The sequence below is a fragment of the Triplophysa dalaica genome, chromosome 5 (assembly GCF_015846415.1).
Source record: "Triplophysa dalaica isolate WHDGS20190420 chromosome 5, ASM1584641v1, whole genome shotgun sequence".
NCBI classification, from domain to species: domain Eukaryota; kingdom Metazoa; phylum Chordata; class Actinopteri; order Cypriniformes; family Nemacheilidae; genus Triplophysa; species Triplophysa dalaica.
The window spans coordinates 6,863,298-6,883,423 of NC_079546.1; the positions used below are offsets into that span (position 1 = coordinate 6,863,298).

Sequence of the window (20,126 nt, forward strand, 5' to 3'; positions counted from 1 at the left end):
AGAGAGAAAAAGCTCCATCTATCTTTCCCATCGTTTCTCGGATTCACCCCAGGCAATTTGCATTCAATGCCATGTTTGCTGCTGCAAATGGATGTGAGCAACCGACTCCGTTGACGTCGAGGACATAAGAGCTTGTTTATGATCCAGAGCCTAGCAAAAACCCGAGCTGTCGTGCTATGACAGATATTGCGCTGCTAGTAACTGTTACATGCCGAGAATGTCTCTCGTAAGCACGTCGGTAGATTTAACATGGTTGCTAAGTGTGGCGTTGAGTGTGTAAAGGTTCAAATCACAAATAAAAGCATTTATGTCCCTACATTGTTTCTACAAATCTCACACACATTTAGAGTTTCAGAAGACGTCTTTAACATACAAAATGCGAAGTTTTTCATTTAATACAGTTGTTCTATCTGTGATTCAACTGATACATAAACAAATAACTTAAGACTACCATCGAGCCTTCTGTGTGCAGTCTGCTAGGAAACGAAACGCTCATCAGGAGCCCGCACACAAACACCTGTCCAACGGTTTGATGTTATGCATCTCGGAAAGGCTCACAGCATCACTCGGTTTATTTTCTTAACCAAACAATTGCCTGTTGAAATAAGCCCCCGGTACGTCCCCTCCCTAATGCACATGTGTTAAAGAACGCAGCTTGAAGCCAGGAATGATTTCAATTTCGCACTCCGGCTCATGTGGAGAAGATTGGCCGCTCGGCGCACGGACGACTCCTGCTGGGTAACCACGGTTCCCCCCTCGCTGTGGATTGTCCCCTGAGAATAAACGCAGGACTTCTGTTTGGTAATGTAAGTGAAGTTAAATGAGTGCACGAGCGTGCGTGTGCACATGTGCGCAGGCGTACGACGTATCCACAGGCATGTGTTTGAATAGAACACCCTGCTTGACACATTCCAATGCAAGCCCTTTATTGATACCATACATCCCGAGAAACGGATCTGCGTGAGGTTATTTTGAATCGTAAATGAGGAGAGTGGGCTGCGGGAAGCGCGGGAGGAGGAGAAATGCGACAGATGGTTGCAGAAGCCGCCCGTCAGTTAGTTAGCCCGGGCGTGTTTGTGAACTCAGGTTGAGGCTGGACAGATGGGGCGGCCATCGCTTGCGCTTTCTTGGAAACTGGGAAAGGAAAGCTGGTTGGAGGCTTCTGCCAAAGACGTCCCGCTTCTCTGCATTTTAAACACAGATTTAGAAATCACGTGGCGAGAGAGAGGAAAGTGATTCTCAGACAACAGATTAAGCGTCTGGGCCGGCGCTTTGCATCGTGCTAAGCAGGTGCTTGAGGTTAGACAGGTTTCGTGCGGCGTGGATCGCCTCCATGCATCCGTGACGGTCTAATCCGTTGAAATTGATGGACTCAAGCAGTGGTTCTCAATTGGTGCGTCTGATTTGATAGACAGCTAAAAATAGGGCTACACTAATGCCAGCATGATGGAAAATACAAAACTGCTGTCATATATATTTCAACAAATGGTTTTGTACCAAACATTATTTGCTTTGTGTAGTCAAATATTGTCAACAAAGGAAGTGCATTTGTGCATAAGCAGCTCCTCATAATATGAGGTTTATGTTTTCATCTTTTTTTCACTATTTTGAAAGTGCCAATGGATGTAAAACCAAGACCAGTTGAGAACCACTTAACTAAAGGTCATGGTGGGATGTTGTACTTTCCAGAAGTTGAAATCAGATGACCTCACCCATTGTTTCATCCAAAAATCAATCTTACCGCATACTTTCCAATTCTGTTGTTGAATTAGTAAGGGAGCTCTACAGTTGTCACATGGTCAGCCTCATGCTTTGACAATACCGTTCAACAGATTTTCATTTTCAATTTGCTTAGTGGTGTTATTTTGTTGTCCCAGCAGTTTCAATTAGCACAAATCACAAACAGCGTCAGCCGAAGACTAATGTAGCTGAAGGGCTTTGAGATTTCAGGGGTTTATAAATGGATTGCTAGAACTAAAGAAAAATTAAAGGAACATTAGGATGGAGAGTAAAAATCAGTTTGCGTGGCACAGTAATAACATTGGCCGTTAGAATACAGCAATATAGAAGAGATGATTGCATGGGGAATCGACCTGAACAGATCTCCCAGCATTCAGTAGGTTTTTAGCGCTTTGTTAATTGGATCCAGAGCTAATTAATCCTTATTACAATTTAATGACGAGAGTGTCATTGCATTTCGTGTTTGGGAGAGAAAATGTGCGTTTTAATGTCCCCGAGAGCAATTATTCCCATTCGCTGTACAGTAGAGTCAATGTATCAAAGGCAATTCGCAGAGGTCATCTGCTCTCCCGCTATAAATAGAATTAGGCAGATAGAAATGATTCCAAAATTTAGAACAAGTGCTCTGACAATTACGCACACGTAGAGAGCATTTTACCCCCGGGCTGGATTGCGAAGAGGTACCCTACCTTCTGAGCAGTAGTTTGGGATGGTTCTTGCTCTCCAGGTTCTTGTCGATGAGGTCGGACACCAGATGTTTGAGAACATCGGTGGCGTACTCAAGTTTACTCTGCAACACCGTCATGATCAGGGAGGCAACGTTGCCGCGATCTCTCATGGAGAACCCTCGCTGGGACTCAAGGGTTCTGATGAAGGACAGCAGGAAAACCTTGTTGTTGATAAGCTGTCCAAAGAGTTTAAGGCCTTTTTCGACCTGTTCCTGTCTGTAACCAGGCACCTGTGGCAAAGCAAAGAAAAAACATGTATAAACAAATAACTCTTTACAATTAAAACCAAACAATGGCGGTACCCATTAACTTCTATTGTATGGACACAAATCGAATGCAAGTCAATGGGTAGCGCCTTTGTATGGTTACCAACATTCTTCAAAATAATATTCCTAAAGAATTGTATTATCATCAACAGCCCCAATCGTCGCTGTCCTTCTGAAACCTTGTTTGTTTGCTGTTTTTCAAGAAATGGAAAAAACCTGTTTTAAATTCTTAAATAAGGAGTTGTCCAAGTTGACAAGTACTTTTGAATACGTTTTATTGGTTAGATGCTCACGAACGCCAGTGACAAACAAAGGATGACTAATAATAATGATTTATGGCAAAAATAAAAATCACGAAATTTGGAGATAAAAGGTTTCAGAAGGACAGGAGCGATATGTTGGCAAATTTGTCTGCCCCTGTCTAATAAAACAAATAAATAAAGAGAATAAACAATGTAATCTAGAAACAAAACAACCTGTAAACAAATGTACAACTTACTGCTAATAACAATACCTGATGACAACCACGCAGTTACCTCATGACATCATTCCATGCCATTTATCCCATCAATAATCATTAAAACCTGTCAGATTCTCGAGATGGCTCCCGTCATTAGATTTGATTTGGCTGTAAACTTTTCCAGGGACGTTTATTCCAATTAAGTCTTAATTGAAACAGCTAATTAGAACCAGAGCTCATCTGGCATAAGTAGGTAAGGTTTGCCTTGTATGACTGGCTGCAGAAACGCATGCGATTCAATTAAAACTGTCCATCACTGTCATAGCGGGACATAAATAACCCATAGCTCAGTGTAGCCGGCGCGGCGTTAGATTTTAATTCTGCGCCCGTGCTTGGAAAAACAGTTGTGTCGCATGTCATTACTGTTATTAAGGAAAAAGTGATTGTGAATCAGAGAGCAGCTCATTACTTTAAAAAAAAATGGAGAGAGAGAGGGAGAGACTTCATGTAGATTATAATGAGAGCTGCTGTCTATTGTTAACTGAAGGTGAACACAAACAGCACAGTGACAGCTTTAATTCCCGACAACCCCACTGTGCTGTTCGGCTTCAGAGCTGAAAAACACATAAATACTCTGCAGCCATTACTGCGTCTGTTTCTCACATAGGTATGATGCAGTAATAATATACGTGCGGGTCGTGCGCGAATGCATCCAACTAAGAGGCCATTTAGATGCAAATTTATTGTCGCACAAAAATCACACAGTAATTTGCCATTCTTTCTTGCTTCAAACTGTTTCGTGCCAAGGGCTCCTCGGTGAATAAAGAGATGGAGCGGGAACCTACTGTAAAATATTAGATCAAATTGAGTGCTGTGTTTAACGCCTGCCCAATAATAAGTAAGGGATATTGTAACGGCGTGAAATCCATTTCAAGACCCCGACGAAGAGGTTAGAGAAGTGAGAATGTAGCTGTTTGGCATTTCGATGAAAGACGTTGCCACTGTAATTGACTATGAAAAAATTGGATCACACTTTATTTTAAGGTCCAATTCTCGGTATTAACGAACCATTAACTACGAATTTTGCCTCAATAAACTCCCAGTTTGAAGCTTATTAATAGTTGAAAATTGTTTGGCTTGGGTATTTAGTAAGATTAGGGATGTAGAACATGCTCACGCAGATTAAGTACTTTATAAGTATTTATAAGCCAATATTCTAATAATATGCATCCTAATAAGCATTAAGTCATTAAGCAGATGCTTTTATCCAAAGCTACTTGTTAATAGTGAGAATTGGTCCCTGTACTAAAGTGCATTTTTAATCAAGAATGACGATTTGCAGGGCCAATTCATGTTAGATCTAATTTACTTTAACATAGCGCTAAAATAATAGGTTACCTCCAAGTCTCTGAGAACAGGGTGCTCCTCGATTCCAGGGAAAAGAACTCGCATGGTGTACGTGCGGTAGTCCAAGAAAGGAATACCGGCTCCATCTAGATCGCTGGTCAACTCGTGAATGTCCGTCTGTAGTTCGGCAAATGCTGCAGACGACACAACAAAAACAACAAATAAGTCGTGGTCACAATCTGCATTTTTTTCGAGCGATGTTCTCGACTTTACAGTTCCCGGAATTCTCACGTTGTCATGACTACTCCTGCTGTTTGCATTCACAATTACGACTTCTCACCTTCTTTACACTCTAAGGCTACTCTGGACTCCAGGTTGTCCATTTGCATCTGCAGGCGTTTCAGGGTGAGGTCGCTCTCACGGGACTTGCGCTTGTAGGCGATGAGGACGATGACAATGAAGAAGATGAGAAGGCCTCCTGCCCCGGCGATGCTGATGACGGCGGTGCTGCTGAGGGGGCTGTCGGAGGTGATGTGGACCACTCCTGGAGAAAACTCGATGCCACCCACACGGGCCTAAAATGAAGCACATCTTGATCTTCAAACCTTCGCTGTACATACATGTTTCCTGGTACCCTGTTTGATGGCGACACTTAAATTATTGCAATAAGGCTAAACTTGAGATATGAAGCAAATCAAAATATCTATAAACATTCAAATTATTTTTTATATTGTTGTATGGCAGTTAGGCCAACGGCTCAACAGCAGAGGGAGACAACACGTTTGTTCTTTTTGGTGACTACATGGCTTTAATGGCCTGTGGCACTGTTTCTGGTGCATCTGTCAACAAGCAGATGGAGGAGTAGGCAGCCGCCCAGAGTTCCCATTCAGGAGTACAAATAGAGCTTTTGTTGGCCTTTTCCGCTCTAATATATCTAACTAGCAATGTATTTGCTAATTCCAGGTGCGACAATAACCACAGACCCCTAAACCGGGGCTCTCAAATGTAAATGACCAAGAGGCCACTAGCCAGACTTAGTTTACCACCAGGGGGCAAAATTAACACAACAAAAACAAGTGTTTTACAACCCTGAATTTTAAATTTATACAGCTATTGATGCATGGGCAGATGTTTGGGGGACCCTCAATGCAACTCACCAAAACTTTGTGACGTCCGGTTAGATTGGGCGATTCGCAGAGCAGCTGAGTATCGGATACAGTTAACGTGCAAGGTTTATCTCCAATCAGAACGGTGTAGTTCAGCTTCCCGTTGCCACCCGGTGCTGGAGGAAGGAAGTTCCTTCCCTGAAATTCACATTCAGATATTACAACAGCGATCGCAGCGGACAATCGATGAGCGGTGATGTAGGGTTTTACCTTGAGTATGATGGGAGATCCTGGTTTGAGCTCCTGGACTCCAGACACACTGACCGGTTCGAACACGGGATTTGGGAAGTAGATGAAGCTGGTGTTGTTTAGGGCCAGCACGGATTGAACGTTGTCCAGGATGAAGCCGAACTCATCGGGTCTTTCTGGCACTTCTTTCTGTCTGCTCGGACTGTTGGGAAACTCCGGGGCCATGCACTGCATAATGGTGGGACTCAGCACCTGACACGTCTGGAGGACACAAATGTAGATGACGACAAGACGGAAGTTCATTGAGTGTCATTTTTCAATTTGTGTTGTAAAAAATATTTCAGATTCAAGCGTGTGGAATCATAAGATAAAACAGTGTTCGGGTCACCATTCAACTCAGGTCAACCTCTTTTCAGACTCCTCACGAGCGATCGCGTTACAAACAAGCATCCGAGACGTCTTGTGACCCACAATCGACTTCTTTCAGAGACTTCACTCTGCTGTGCTTTGAGGAGCAGCGTGCCAACGTCTAATCATATCGCAGCCCAGATGCTAAACGTGGCCGTGTTTGAGATACGTACACGAGATAACATTACCCTCTTTTGTCTCTATTCCCTTTCAATCAGATCTCGCTGAGTGCAGCCTCCCATGGCTCCTCATTCTGAAGACATGAAACACTATACCCTTGTCTACGCGTCCACCCTGTTACGGCATTCTCCGTTTTCCAGCACAAAGGAAACATTGCTGCTTCTGCTGCTCGGACCTGGCAGCCTTCATGCACCGTGACTTCTTTGTCTCTCTCCTTTCCCTTTAATCTAAGACTGCTGTTCTGATCCGATGGGGCGCAGCCGACACAGGTGATTGGAGCGGGGGGAATAGTTCGCTAATGGTCATTCCAGTTCGCTAGCCTCAGGTTAGGTGGAAAGCTCATTTAGCGCGAGTAAAACGTTTGCACTTACGTTGACCGTCTCCATGTTCTTGTATTTGGCTCTGATGAGGGGGTTCTGGATGATATCCAGGTTGGTACCGGTCACGGTCACCGGAGTGTTGCCACTGTGAAACCAACACCATGTTTAATGCTTTCAAAGATGCATTTTATCATCAAACTCCTAGCCTGTTTTAGCAGAAAGTTAAAAAGGTTTGAAAAGTTTGATAAGAAATAAATTATACTTTTGGAAATAATACGTAAACACATAGACAATCTCCCGGTTTTCCCCTTCTAGGAGAATGTCATCGCCTTTTGTATTGAACACACCTGAAAATGCTCCACTCGGGTTCCAGTTTGGTGATAGTGGGGTCCTCCACGTACTCAAATTTGAGATCTTTGTGAATGTTTGCTTTGTCCACGAACACAGATACGGACACATTTCCATAGCCTTGCATAGAGGCGTGTGATCGACACGTTATCCACTGTCCTCCTCTCCTGCATCATCAAACAGAAATAAAAGAATCAAAATAAATGTTTTCAGCTTTTCATGAAACTCAACCCACCATACATACAGTTTTTGTATTTTAAATATTTTTCCGAATTTAGCCATATCTTATACTGAAATTGCATGAAATATCTAGACATATTACGCAAACATATTTGTATTATTAGTTATAGTTTTCAAAATTTCTAGTACTTTAAATTGATGTATTCTGTTATATAACTTTGTATATTTCTTATATACACTTCTTATTTAATAATTTACTTTATTTATAATGTTTAATATTTCATTTACATATTATTATTAAATAATAATACATCTTATATTCATCTAACACAATTAATAAAACAATAGTATATATGAATATAAAATATCCATATATAATAAGTATGTAGTATATTTAATTCAAATATAACATTTAATCATATTTAATATATATTGTAAGTAAATTAAATATTAAAATAATAAAAAGCACCACTGTATTACTCAATAAATCGCACTTTATTGAGATTTACATTTAAGCTGAGCCTACTAAGCCTAATTTCATTTTCCAATTATATGATGACACAATGTGCTTAAGTGATGCGTATTGATGTTATTGATTATAGAAATTCTCAAGCTCGTAATATCAGTATTGATTGTTTAAAGCAGACTAGATTCACTGAAGTCTTTATGTGGACGGCGAGGCAACCTAATGATTCATGAAGGGCACTGTACCTTTGAAAAGTGCACTTCTGGTCTTTGAACATGATGGACACATTGCTGCCAGCGTCCAGGTTGCTGCCGGTGATGTTGACGATAGTCCCCCCAGACACAGGCCCACGACTGGGCTTCAAACTCGACAATCTGGGAACCTGTAGAAATCAAAGTCAATGGAGATTATTGACATGCAACGACAACACTTGAAAACAGGCATGCTTTCTTCTCTTCCCCAATCGGATTATCAAATTTCCTTTTTCTCGGATGTCCAATTGCCCTTCTCAACTACGAATCACACAATCCAATTACGACATCTGACCGACACATAAAAGCCACTTATGTTTGCATAAAACTGCTAAATGTTATGAAACTGCTCTATAACGGGAAATATTTTTTCAGCGTGTGCACTATGGATATAAAAGAAGAAAGAGGGTAAAAATGAAGGGTGTAAACATGAATGAGGCCAGTTGTAAAATGTTGGTTTTACGGTCAGTGTTTTCTCTCAGAGGGGTCAAGTGCCCAGTGATATAACTAAGCACATCGTCAGGGCTACAAGGCCAAAGGTTTCTATATATATCAGAGAGGACAGTAAATCCAGACACATTCAGCCCTGAAGTAGCAACGGCTTTTAATTACACAGGCGTGATTACGATCACGGTGGAGGAACCGGCTGGTCAATGGGAGCTATTTTATGACTGGTGATTTGTTGCGGTACTTACCACAAAATAGTAGTACTTCGATGACTTGGCCATGAACTCAGGCCGACACTCTCCGACACACACTTGGATGTTTCCAGCAAACTGGCTTGGCTGTGCTTTTCCCATTTCGCACACGATCCTGTAACACACACACAGGCTTGTTTTTTTCTTTCAATCCCTAATAAAAGGGAGACCAAATGATCCCATGATTTCATTAGGACGTGTTTATAAAACTGTTTGTCTCACCAGTAAACACAATAGCAATAATTTCATGTTTCAAACCTGACTTACAATCATTAAACAAGACACTTCAACGTTCTATAAACACGTCCCTGTCTACGAAGCAAACCTGAAACATGGTCAGTAAACATGGTCAAACTTTATCACACGCTACGGCAAGACGCTTATCACCGTGATTAAAAATAATGTGAATTATCGCAACAATAACAAATGTGGGCAGGTGTAACCTGAACGAGAGAAACGGTGAATAAAACTTGGGACAATAATGATAAAGATATTTGAACACTCCTAATTTTATAGATGGAAAAATTAACACATATAACGTCTTGGTTACGTATGTAACCTCAGTTCCCTGATGGAGGGAACGAGACGTTGTGTCGAGAACGACAGATGGGGTTCGCCCTTGAGAACCAATCAACTCTGACTACTATAGAAAAGGCCAATGAAATTTGGCGAATGCAATTTGCACGCCGGGCTCCGCCCCCGGAAATCCGGTATAAAAGGAGGCCGGCGTGCAGCATTCACTTACCTTTGTTCTGAAGAGCCTGAGACCTCTCAAACTGCAGCAGAATACGATACGTGTTCGTGGCATAAGGGACACAACGTCTCGTTCCCTCCATCAGGGAACTGAGGTTACATACGTAACCAAGACGTTCCCTTTCTGTCGGTCTCTCGACGTTGTGTCGAGAACGACAGATGGGGTTGCCTATGGAAAACGCCACAACGCTGTATCGCGTCACAATCTCTAGCGAAGCGACGGTAACAAGCCTGGGCGTGTCATCTCGAAGCTTTCGTGAGACTGTAACCTTCCAGTGTGGTGGTCGGGGGGTTCCAGAGCTTTCTTGGAGAAAGATGGGTACAGCCCTGACCGGTAACTTTCACGGACGGGGCCTTAGCTCTCTATAGGCGAGAGGCCGTCCAGATCAGTTTACACCGGGTAAGCGCGACTCTTAATCAGAGAAGCGCTACAGAGGCCACCTCCTACCCGTGGGGAGGAATATGGTGGATATAGGTATGGTCTCGTCCTTGGAGGAGAACGCATGGAACGTGCGGACTGAGTAGTTAACCGCGAGGTGGAGGCCCACCTGGGGAAGCTCATGGGTTACCAGGAGTGGGAACCATTCTCATGAGGATACATCAGACGGAACAGCCCACGGAGGGGGTGTTACAGACGTCCGGTAGCACTAGGTCCGGTTAGAGCTATCTGTGATAGCTCACATGGTATCCCGGCCTAAGGGGGAAGGCTGCTCTGCCCAGCCAGCCCCCAGGGGGTGCTTGTTTGGTGATGGATGGAATGCCTATTCTTAACCAGTGTCTGGGTAAGAAGGGAGGCTGGTGAGGTACCAGTTTCTTAGCGATGTGTTCGGGTAAGAAGAAAAGGTAAATAGCACACTGACCCAACCTGTTAGAGGGTGGAAAGGTGCTTTCGCAGGCATACGCCCCCCCGGATGCAAGTCCTACATGTCGCCACGCAGGACGTGGGCTGACACCGGGTTTACGCGAAGGTTGTTAACCCTTGCGAAGGTGTTTGGGCATAGCCCAACCCGCAGCTCTACAGATGTCTGCTAGAGAGGCGCTTCTGCCAGTGTCCAGGAGGTGGCTAAACTCCGTGTGGAGTGAGCCCTCACTGCCAATGGGCATGGGAGATTCTGAGATCGGAATGCCGTCGTAACGGCGTCCACGACCCAGTGCGCCAGCCTCTGTTTGGAGACAGCCTTCCCCTTCTGCTGTCCTCCAACAGACACGGAGCTGGTCAGAGCTTCAGAGCTCTGCGTGCGGTCCAGTACGTACTGGACACAACACTAATCGGGTTGGGTCTTCCTCCCCTATGGGGAGCGCCTGCAAGTTCAACACTTGGCCCCGGAGGGAGTAGTGGGAACTTCTTGGGCACGCATCCGGGCCTGGGTCTCAAGATAACGTGAGAGTTTCCAGGGCCGAGTTTAAGGCAATCCAGGGACACGGAGGATGCTCGGTGGTCCCCTACCCTCTTGAAGGAAGTGAGCGCCGTCAGGAGGGCCGTCTTACTCTATGAGGAAGATCGGAACCTCCGAGGGGCTCTTTGGGGGGCCCTGAGGCTCCCCAGGACCACTTAGGGTCCCAAGAGGGTATGGAGCGGAGATGAGGCGGATTCCGCCCTCTCGCTGCTTAGGAACCTGGTGACCAGGTCGTGTTGCCCTAGAAACTTTCCACCGACTGAGTCGTGATGAGTGGCAATAGCGACTACATACACTTTCAGTGTGGAAGGGAGATGTTAGTCTCCAGTCTCGTGAGGAGGGGAACACAATCCTGATCAAGCACCTCAGTGGGTCTTTCTCGTTGAGAAAGACACCAGGACGAGAAGAGGCACCGTCTAGAGGCGTGTAACCGCCTAGTAGATGGGGCCCTAGCCTGGGTGATGGTCTCAGCCGTATAGGGGGAGTAGCCATCTTAGGATCTTCTCGTCCCGTCTAGAGACCAGACATGGGTGTTCCAGAGGTCTGATCTGGGATGCCAGAACGTGTCCTTCCCCTGAGAGAGCAGGTCCTCTGTCAGGGGAATGGTTCAGGGGGAGTCGCTGTCCAGAGCATCGGCTCTGAGGCCAAGTGCGGTTAGACCGGTGTGGTGTAACCAATAACACTTGGTGCTCCTGCTCCCTGACCTTGCACAGAGTCTGTACAAGAAGGCTCCTGGGGGGGGGAAGGTGTGCTTCCGCCCATCCCGCGGCCAGCTGTGCGCAAGGATATCCGTGCCGAGGGCAGGGACTATCAAGCGGGCAAATGGTGGTGTTACGGGAGGTGAACAGGTTTTACCTGGGCCTACCCGAACAGCCTCCAAATGAGCTGGACTGCACGGGGGTGGAGTCGCCACTCTCCACGAGGCATAAACTGGCGAGAAAGCACGTCGGCTGTCTAGTTCAGTTTGCCCGGGGTGTGTGGCCTGCAGGGAACGAGTCACCTGTTGACTCCACCGGAGGAGGCGTCGAGCAAGTTGTGTTTAGCTGCTGTGTGCGAACGCCACCATGACGATCTGTATTCGCTACAGCTATAGTGCTGTCCTCGGAACAGCACGTGCATGTCTCGCACGAGAGGCCGTAGCCTGCTCAGTGCAAGTAGCATAGCCCACAACTCTTGGCAATTGATATGCCAGCGCAGGCGGGGGTTCGTCCAAGACCCCACCTGCGTGCCCGTTGCACACTACACCGCACCCCTGCAGGGAGACTTCAGTCGTCACCACGACCTGCCTCATAACCTGCTCAAAGGGACCTGAGTCCGTCGAAAAAGTCATAAAGACTAGGGGTTATGGTGCGTCGGCAGCAGGGCGGCATCACCATGCGCCTGCTGCCGGTGTGCCACGCTCTCCTCGGAACTCGACTCTGAAACCAGTGTTGGAGCGGTGTCATGTGCATCAACTCGAGGGGTATTAACCCGCGAGGACGCCATGTGTCCCAGGAGCCTCTGAATTGTTTCAGGGGGACCGCTGTCTGCCTAAAATGTTCATTTCAGACAGTTCAACACTGGTTGGGCACAACTGCGGACAGGTGTGCCGACATGGTGACAGAGCTGAGTTCCATACCGAGAAAGAGGATGCTCTGCACTGGGGAGAGCTTGCCCCTCTCTTGGTTGACCTGGAGTCCCAATCGACCTAGGTGCCGGAGCACCAGGTCCCTTTGTGTACATAACAGATCTCGCGAGTGTGCCAAGATAGGCCAGTCGCTGAGATAGTTTAGTACCCGCTCGCCTTCCTCCTCTCAGGGAGAAAGGGCGGTCAGGGACAGACCGAAAGGGAGGACTCTGTACTGATATGCCCGCCTCTCGCACGCGAACCGTGGGAACGGCCGGTGTCGAGGAGGATCGAGACATGAAAGTAAGCGTCCTTCAGGTCGATTGCCACGAACCAATCCTGACACCTCATAGATGTCAGGACGCGCCTCTGTGTGAGCACCCTGAATGGCAGCTTGTGAAGGTGCTCTGTTCAGGGTACGCAGCCTTTGGGGGCAACCCGCCGTCTTTCTTGGGAACGATGAAGTGCGGGTGGTGACCCACTGAACATCTTGGTTTTGAGGGACGAACTCGATGCCTGTTTTGCCAGAAGGGTGGTGACCTCTACCCGAAGTACGGAGGCGTCCCTGCCTCTGACAGAGGGAGAGATGATGCCCCGAAACTTGGGTGAGTCTCTGGCGAACTGGATCGAGTAACCAAGACGGACCGCCCTCATTAGCCAGCGAGACAGTGTGGGCGGCTCTCGAGCTCCCAGGGACTGTGACAGGGTGACCAAGGGGACGGTCTGCTTCATCATTCCCACGGGGGGTGGTTCGTCGGCTGGCGGAGCTAACCATGTCGCGGGGAGTCCCCGGAGGGAAGGTTTTTGCTCCGCCTGCTTACCTGCCTGGCGGGACAACGGCACGCACTGTCGGTTTGAGAGTGGTGACGGCTGTCGTATGTGTACGACCTCACGCCTCGCCAGGGTGTGAGGTCGGTTCGCCGAGCACAGTCCAGTGGAGTGTGCGATCGGCTGCAAGTAAACCCGGGGAGAACAGAAAACTCAGTGAGTAAGTGGGCGCCAAGCCCTAACAAGGGCCCGGCTTTGGTGACGAGGCAGGAGTCGTCCCGTACCGACCGATCAGAGCCGTGGCTGTGAAGGTTCGGGCCCGATGTTGTTCTCCCTGGGGTCTTCCCGTCAGTGTCCCTTCTCGCGAGGAGGTTGCTGACGGGGTGGAGGTTTCCCCCTCGACCTCTGCTTCCGGGGTGCCGCCTGTGGGGGCACAGGAACCGGAGCCGATGTCGAAAGGGTCCTGGGTTGCAGGGAAGCAGACGTCACGTGAGATCTCGGAGGCCTGTAGGCGGCCGAGTCGCGGCGTGAAAAAAAATGTGGTTAATTGCCACTGTCTGCTTCGCCGTCAAAAAACTGCTGAGCGCAGTCCTCGACGGTGTTACCAACAACCCACCCTGCGAGATGAGTGCATCAAGAAAGCGGACTTCCTTGCTGTCACTCTTCTGCACAAGGTATAGCCGGGGGTGTCTCTCCTGGACCACTACCGTGGACATCGTCCGACCCAGGGCCCGTGCCGCCGCCTTAGTCGCCCGTAGAGCGCTGTCAGCGGTGGCACGGAGATCCTGCATTATACCCGGGTCGGCCTTACCCTCGTGGAGCCCTCTCAACGCCCTGGCCTGGCGGACCTGCAGGATGGCCAAGGCATAGAGAGAGGAGGCAGCCTGGCCCGCAACATCGCAAGCTTTCGACACCAGTGATGCCGAAGTCTTACGTGCTTTGGACGGTAGGAGTGGTCGATCCCCCCCCAGGTGGTAGCCGTCCGCGGCACAGGTGCACCGCAGGCGGACGTTCCACCCGGGGGATCTCGACACAGTCCTTGGCTGCCTCACCATCGAGGGAAGTAAGGGAGCCGGAGCTGGTTTCACTGGAACGGTCCGTGAGTGGAGCGTTCCAAGTTTTACACAGCTCCTCATGCACCTCCGGGAAAAACATGGCACCCGGGGTGGGCGCGGTTTGCACCGCGCACCGACCTCGGGAACCACGCATCCCCGGGTTAGCACGGATGACATCACTTCTGCTTCCTCCTGAACTCGACCGCTGGGGGTGGAGTTTGGATTCGGCAGAGTCGGATGCCAGTCTCCCTCCGATGCTGCGAGCGACATCTCATCTACGTCACACATCGTTTCCGAGTGTGTGCGTGAGGATCCGGACGGTATGCCACCGCCGGTTGGGGAACGTTCAGAAGAGCGAATCGGGGTGCGATCGGCCCGTGAGCACTTGGCTGGCGGGTTTACGTTCGCAGAGTTCCCCGTATCACTAACGCTGCTAACGTGGGTGGTCATCGGGGCCGTAGCCACAGATGTCACAGCCCGGGTAGCAGACGAAATGGTGGCTGGTTCCCGTAGGAAGACAGCCACCCGTGACCGCAACTTCTGAATGACAATCTGCCCGCAGTGCAGGCAGATGTGTCAACGAACGCTGCTTCAGTGTGCTGGACGCCCAGACACCTAATGCAGCGATCGTGTCCATCCCCCTCCTCGATGAGGGTGCCGCACCCAAGAGAACAGCGGGACATGCCGCGCTGGAGAATGCTCAGTCAGTCCTGAAAAGGACTTTTAGAAAAAATCTCTAACACCTCCGGAACCGGCGAGACGCCCAGGGGAAGGTCGCTGCAGGAAGGGACGATCCGCTGTAACACGTCGTAGCACCAGCGTGTAGTTGTAGAGGATTGAATCCTGAGTTGTACTCATGAGCGATGGCTCTGAAGAACAAAAGGTAAGTGAATGCTGCACGCCGGCCTCCTTTTATACCGGATTTCCGGGGGCGGAGCCCGGCATGCAAATTGCATTCGCCAAATTTCATTGGCCTTTTCTATAGTAGTCAGAGTTGATTGGTTCTCAAGGGCGAACCCCATCTGTCGTTCTCGACACAACGTCGAGAGACCGACAGAAAGGGAACCTGAAATAATAACATCATAACCGTTAAAACCGACTTCAAAGTAGCCGCTTGTTTTCAAACACTTACTGTTCTGCAGGAATGTATCCCTCGAGCACTGGCACGCACTGCACATCTGCCACCTTCACATGGTCCTGGATCTCACTGAAATCCAACCCCAGGTTCTCACCCCGGATGGTCACCAGCGTCCCGCCCTCACGCGGCCCTCGCATTGGAGTTATCTGTGCAACAAGTCGCCGGTGAGACACAGGGAAACATGCTGTCCATTTATTCTATTAAAATAAGAAACAACACAGGCTTCCGCTTCTCCTATCGTCCCCGTCATTGGTGCGAGCCAACAGGAAATAGAGAATGACTCAGCAACAACACCCATCATGCACCTGCAGGAGTCAGTGAGCTTTAGGGGAGGGTAGCAGTGGGAGATGCTGTGAGCGATTCGGTTCAGCGGGATAATTGGACCGTTCTCTGTCAGGAAAGCGGAGCGCACGTGCTTATGGTGAATAATGATCAGCCGCATAGCCAGCTGAGTCCTGCCTATAGCGAAAACAAAGCCACGCTAATTCATGAACGCCGAGTCTGGGAAAAAATATGCAGACACCGGCGTGTAAAATCACACGCTGCTGAGATTGAAATACATAAACACGGCGTGCGGGAGGATGCTTATTTTCCTCTGCTCGTGTCAGGTGATCAAACGGCCTTTGCTCCCATTCTTGTGTGTGGCACCAAAATCCGTCTGATTGAAACATAATGTATATTTAACACACTTTTATTTGATGCTAGATTTGATGGTTTGTTGGTGTCGTACCGTTAAAACAACACTTTTATGAAGCTTCATCCTATACTGTGACGGGAAGCATTTATAGTGCGTTGAAATGTGGCGACTAATAAAAATGTGACTTAATAACTTAACTAGCAATTAATGTGCCATCAAATATAAAAATCGCAAGGTGTGAAATGAAAGGAATTGTGTTGGCGCGTTCCTCAGGGGTCGGGTCGGAGTCGGTGTATTGACTGCTGGGCTATTAGTCCAAATATAGGACACCCATTTATCATCTCGGCTAAACGAGAAACCGTCGAATCCCAAAGAGAGACACGGTTAACAGCACGACTGTGGTTATTTCCTGTCAGATAATGATTCGACTTTAGGTCAGAGATCTCATTAGCAGCACGGTGAGAGGTAATTTCCCTTTAACCCATCATATATACCGATCTCGGGTGAGATGTTCCTCTCTGGTTCTTCGGGTTGAAGGAACTATTGCAATATTGATATTCCGATACTCCAAGACCTCTGACTGCGCCTTTAAATTTTAAACATGCAATATGAACCTGCCCAAAACGCTTTGGAGCAAATTACGTTACGGTCATCATTTATTTCTCCAGTAATTCAGTTTAATTCTTTTTGTTATAAAACTTTGCGTTAGCTCAAGGGATCTGTTTTGAGTATTGCAGTACTAAACACTTCTTCGAAATGGGTTTTTATTGCAGCTGTGAAATGGGAAGTCATTGCACATTTGCAACCTACTGCGAGTGAATGGAGAGAGAGTATTAATGAGTATGTGTAAGAGAGAACGACTGTGGTCTCTTTTCATTAGGAGATGGGGAGTTGATTAGATTTGTGACTTTGACAAGCTAATTGACGGTTGCTGGAGAAAAAACACTTAATCACCATCCACTTCAACGTCAGCGAGAGATTCCCCGTCTGCGATGTCACGGTAATCGAGTGCATTAGAATACATTACGACCTGTGGGCCGATCAATTCAAAGACCGGGAGTGATAATCAGAGAGAGAGCTGGAGTGAGAAGAGCTCTGCTCTGGAGGTTCAATTAAAACTAAAGATACTTTTCTCACATTACCCACAATTCTGTTTGGCGTAGCGCCATATAATAAAGGTACTGATATGACATAGTTATACAGTAGGATATTCAACTCCTCATCGGATGATTAATCAATTTGATTAATAAGCTTCTGGCATGAATGCATCCTCCTTTCATTTCAAAACTATGACTTTCTTTCCTTTCTTTTCTTTGACCGAACAGCGATGGCAGCGATTCGCTTGCATTGGTTTGGTATCTATACAGTAAAAGTGAATGGTTGCCACCGCTGTTCGGTTCCTGGCATTCTTCAAAATATCTTCATTTGTGTTCTGCGGAAGAAAGAAAGTCATACAGGTTCGAAACGACGAGAGAGTAAATGATGACAGAATTTTCATTTTGGGGTGAACTATCCCTTTAAGCCTAATTTGTTGAAGTAGTCTCTAATATGAGTTTGAGAACACATGCAAATCTACTTATCTCATTTAAAATACATTTTATACTGAAATGCACCACGAAAGATTTCTCACTACAGGTGTCATGCAGTATGGGTGTGTGACGGTGCACAGGTTTACCTTTGTGATTCTGGGGTGTGTGCACTTGCTATTGATGCCATTGTGCTCTAGCCACATGCTCTGGGGGTGAGGACAGTGCTGTTTCAGAGAGCAGCGATTCTCTCCCTTACACCAAACGCAGCCGAATAGAGGGTCCGCCTTCAGACACAGGCCACAGCTCTCCCGCCGAGCGTCACACTTGTATAGGTGCACTGGAGATACAGACAGGGCAAAGGTCAGGTTGGGTAAGACCCATTGGTCGAAGTAAACTGACAATCGTACAAGGTTGGGTAAGGTTAACGTGCAACCTATTTTAGTTCCTTATTCTGAGTGAAGCAGGATCAATCATCATTGGTCGGTGGTTTATTTACACTTATTCATTTGCAGAAATGGACCGAAGCGTGTCCAGACTGTGTTAGAATAACATGCAGGTCTTGTTCACTATTCCCTCTCTTTCTCTCTGAACTTTACAGATCCTCTACTCTTCGGTACTTCAATATTAGGTTTCATAACCACAGTCATTTTTAATTGCAGTTGGACGCTTGTATGATCCGTCCATCACCGGATGGTGGGTGGCAGGGGAGGAATCTCACACACCCCATTTCCTCTATTAAATTAGCTTAACCTTCACACAGACGTGTAGACGCTGCTTTAATAACAAACTCACGATCACACGGATTCAGCCAATGTAAAGAACGACTTCATTTGACTTGAAGTGGGGCGTGTTTAACTTTAATCTCATTTCACAGCAATGCGGACGTATTCATAATACCTGGTCTTATCGTTTTTTCTTGTTACAAAATAAACGAACTTAATTGGAGGTAATAAGACTTATTTGTCTTACCTAACCGCCAAATATTTTCTCTTGAGTCAAGCATAAACCTCACTAGATTTTCTGCGCGTGTAAACACCCAAGACACGAATTTATACTAACAGATTCTCGAAATGGAAGCCCTGGAATTTACAGCCGAGGATTTAGATTGATTTCAGCTTGTATTGGGTCGAGTCTCTATTCATTATGTCTGCTTTGGAAGGCAATGCATCAGTCTCTTTCTCTCTCTCTATCTGTCGCTCTTTCTTTACCGCGGGCGCCTGTTGGCTATAGAACAGCTGCTTTACAACGCACGTCTCTCACTGGCTGTCTAACAGGTGGGCAAGCATACAGGCTAAAACGAAAAAAGACCAGATCTAATTGTGACAGCACCCCTCGGACCTGTCGTCTAGTCTAAAGACACAAACAATGAGAGAAGACGAGAGGTGAGAACATGATATATTGAGCGTGTTTCTAAACCTAGTGGGCGGCCTACATAGGAGGCCCCTAACCATCCTGAAACCTCAGTGATTGATTTGGAATTGGAAAGTCCAGGTGGCACAGCATTTTTTTTTGAGTAAAATAAGCACAAGAAATGTAATAAAACAAGCATTCTTGGTAATGCCTTCAAACGCTGCCTATGCAGGCAGCACACTAGGTTTTGGAAAAGAGCAATTGTGTAACAAGTTAAACTGAAGTAACATAAGAAAAAAAGAGGTGAGACACCGGAAAAAAAGTTAAGCAGAAAGGTCGCTCGGTGCGGTAAACTCCACCAAGCGTGTCAAGGGAAAGATGTTGCTGGTCTGTTGCCATGGACACCGAACGCATTGGCAGCAGCAGAGCTGTCGTTTCAGAGGTCTCACCTTTGTTTTGGGCCGGGTTGTCAATGCTGAAGTCTCCGTTCCAGATGACTGTCAGATCCACGGGGAGGCTACTCATCTCCATCCCATCATACGAGTACTGTAGCCATGGGAACAGAGAGAGAGAGAGGCACATTTACCAGTTGTGTTCAGCAAGAAGAGCACTTTTATCATTCATGGCAGGTGCATCCTCGGGTAAGTCATCACAGAACAGAGCTCCGCAGTCCCCACGCGTCTGGGACAAGCGCACACACTTCATATTCAGAACAGAACGCACTCATGACCAAAATAAGTCGTTCTCTAAACAACATCTCGCTTTTATCACATCTGCAACTTTTTGTTGCTTAAAATTCTGCACCTTGTTTCGACGAGTCCCCTTGAGTCTACAAACAAATACGCGCTCAGTCTCAGACACACCAACACTTACCGATGTATTCTGGCACTGCACGCTGGAGCTGTTGAAGCGGAGGGCGGGGACTCTCTGCTCGACGCCCTGTATGGTGAGCACGCACTCGTACCCACGCTGGCCTGATTGTGGCTGGGGCAGGTTCTTGGCCCGTAGGGTGATGGGTTTCACCACGTTGACCGGTACCAGGATGTGATCTGCGGGCAGTAGCTGAGGACATTCCTACATGTAAAAAAAGAGACATGATGTTAGAACATGAAACATTCTTAGAAACCCATAATCCATATTGGGTTA

General features: G+C 47.2%; 1 protein-coding gene across 2 annotated transcripts in view; it reads right to left on the reverse strand.

The window, feature by feature from the left end:
• Positions 1-20,126, reverse strand: part of plxna4 (plexin A4) — a 186,480-nt gene that overhangs the window by 28,322 nt on the left and 138,032 nt on the right. For both annotated transcript variants that reach the window (XM_056749417.1, XM_056749418.1), the window contains 13 exons: positions 19,854-20,054; positions 19,430-19,526; positions 17,777-17,967; positions 15,459-15,610; positions 8,745-8,862; positions 8,044-8,180; positions 7,152-7,319; positions 6,856-6,949; positions 5,918-6,157; positions 5,699-5,845; positions 4,882-5,116; positions 4,593-4,735; positions 2,430-2,698 (listed from right to left, as the gene is read on the reverse strand). In XM_056749417.1, the coding sequence (XP_056605395.1) occupies positions 2,430-2,698; positions 4,593-4,735; positions 4,882-5,116; positions 5,699-5,845; positions 5,918-6,157; positions 6,856-6,949; positions 7,152-7,319; positions 8,044-8,180; positions 8,745-8,862; positions 15,459-15,610; positions 17,777-17,967; positions 19,430-19,526; positions 19,854-20,054 (2,192 nt within the window). The remainder of the gene's footprint in view (positions 1-2,429; positions 2,699-4,592; positions 4,736-4,881; positions 5,117-5,698; positions 5,846-5,917; positions 6,158-6,855; positions 6,950-7,151; positions 7,320-8,043; positions 8,181-8,744; positions 8,863-15,458; positions 15,611-17,776; positions 17,968-19,429; positions 19,527-19,853; positions 20,055-20,126) is intronic.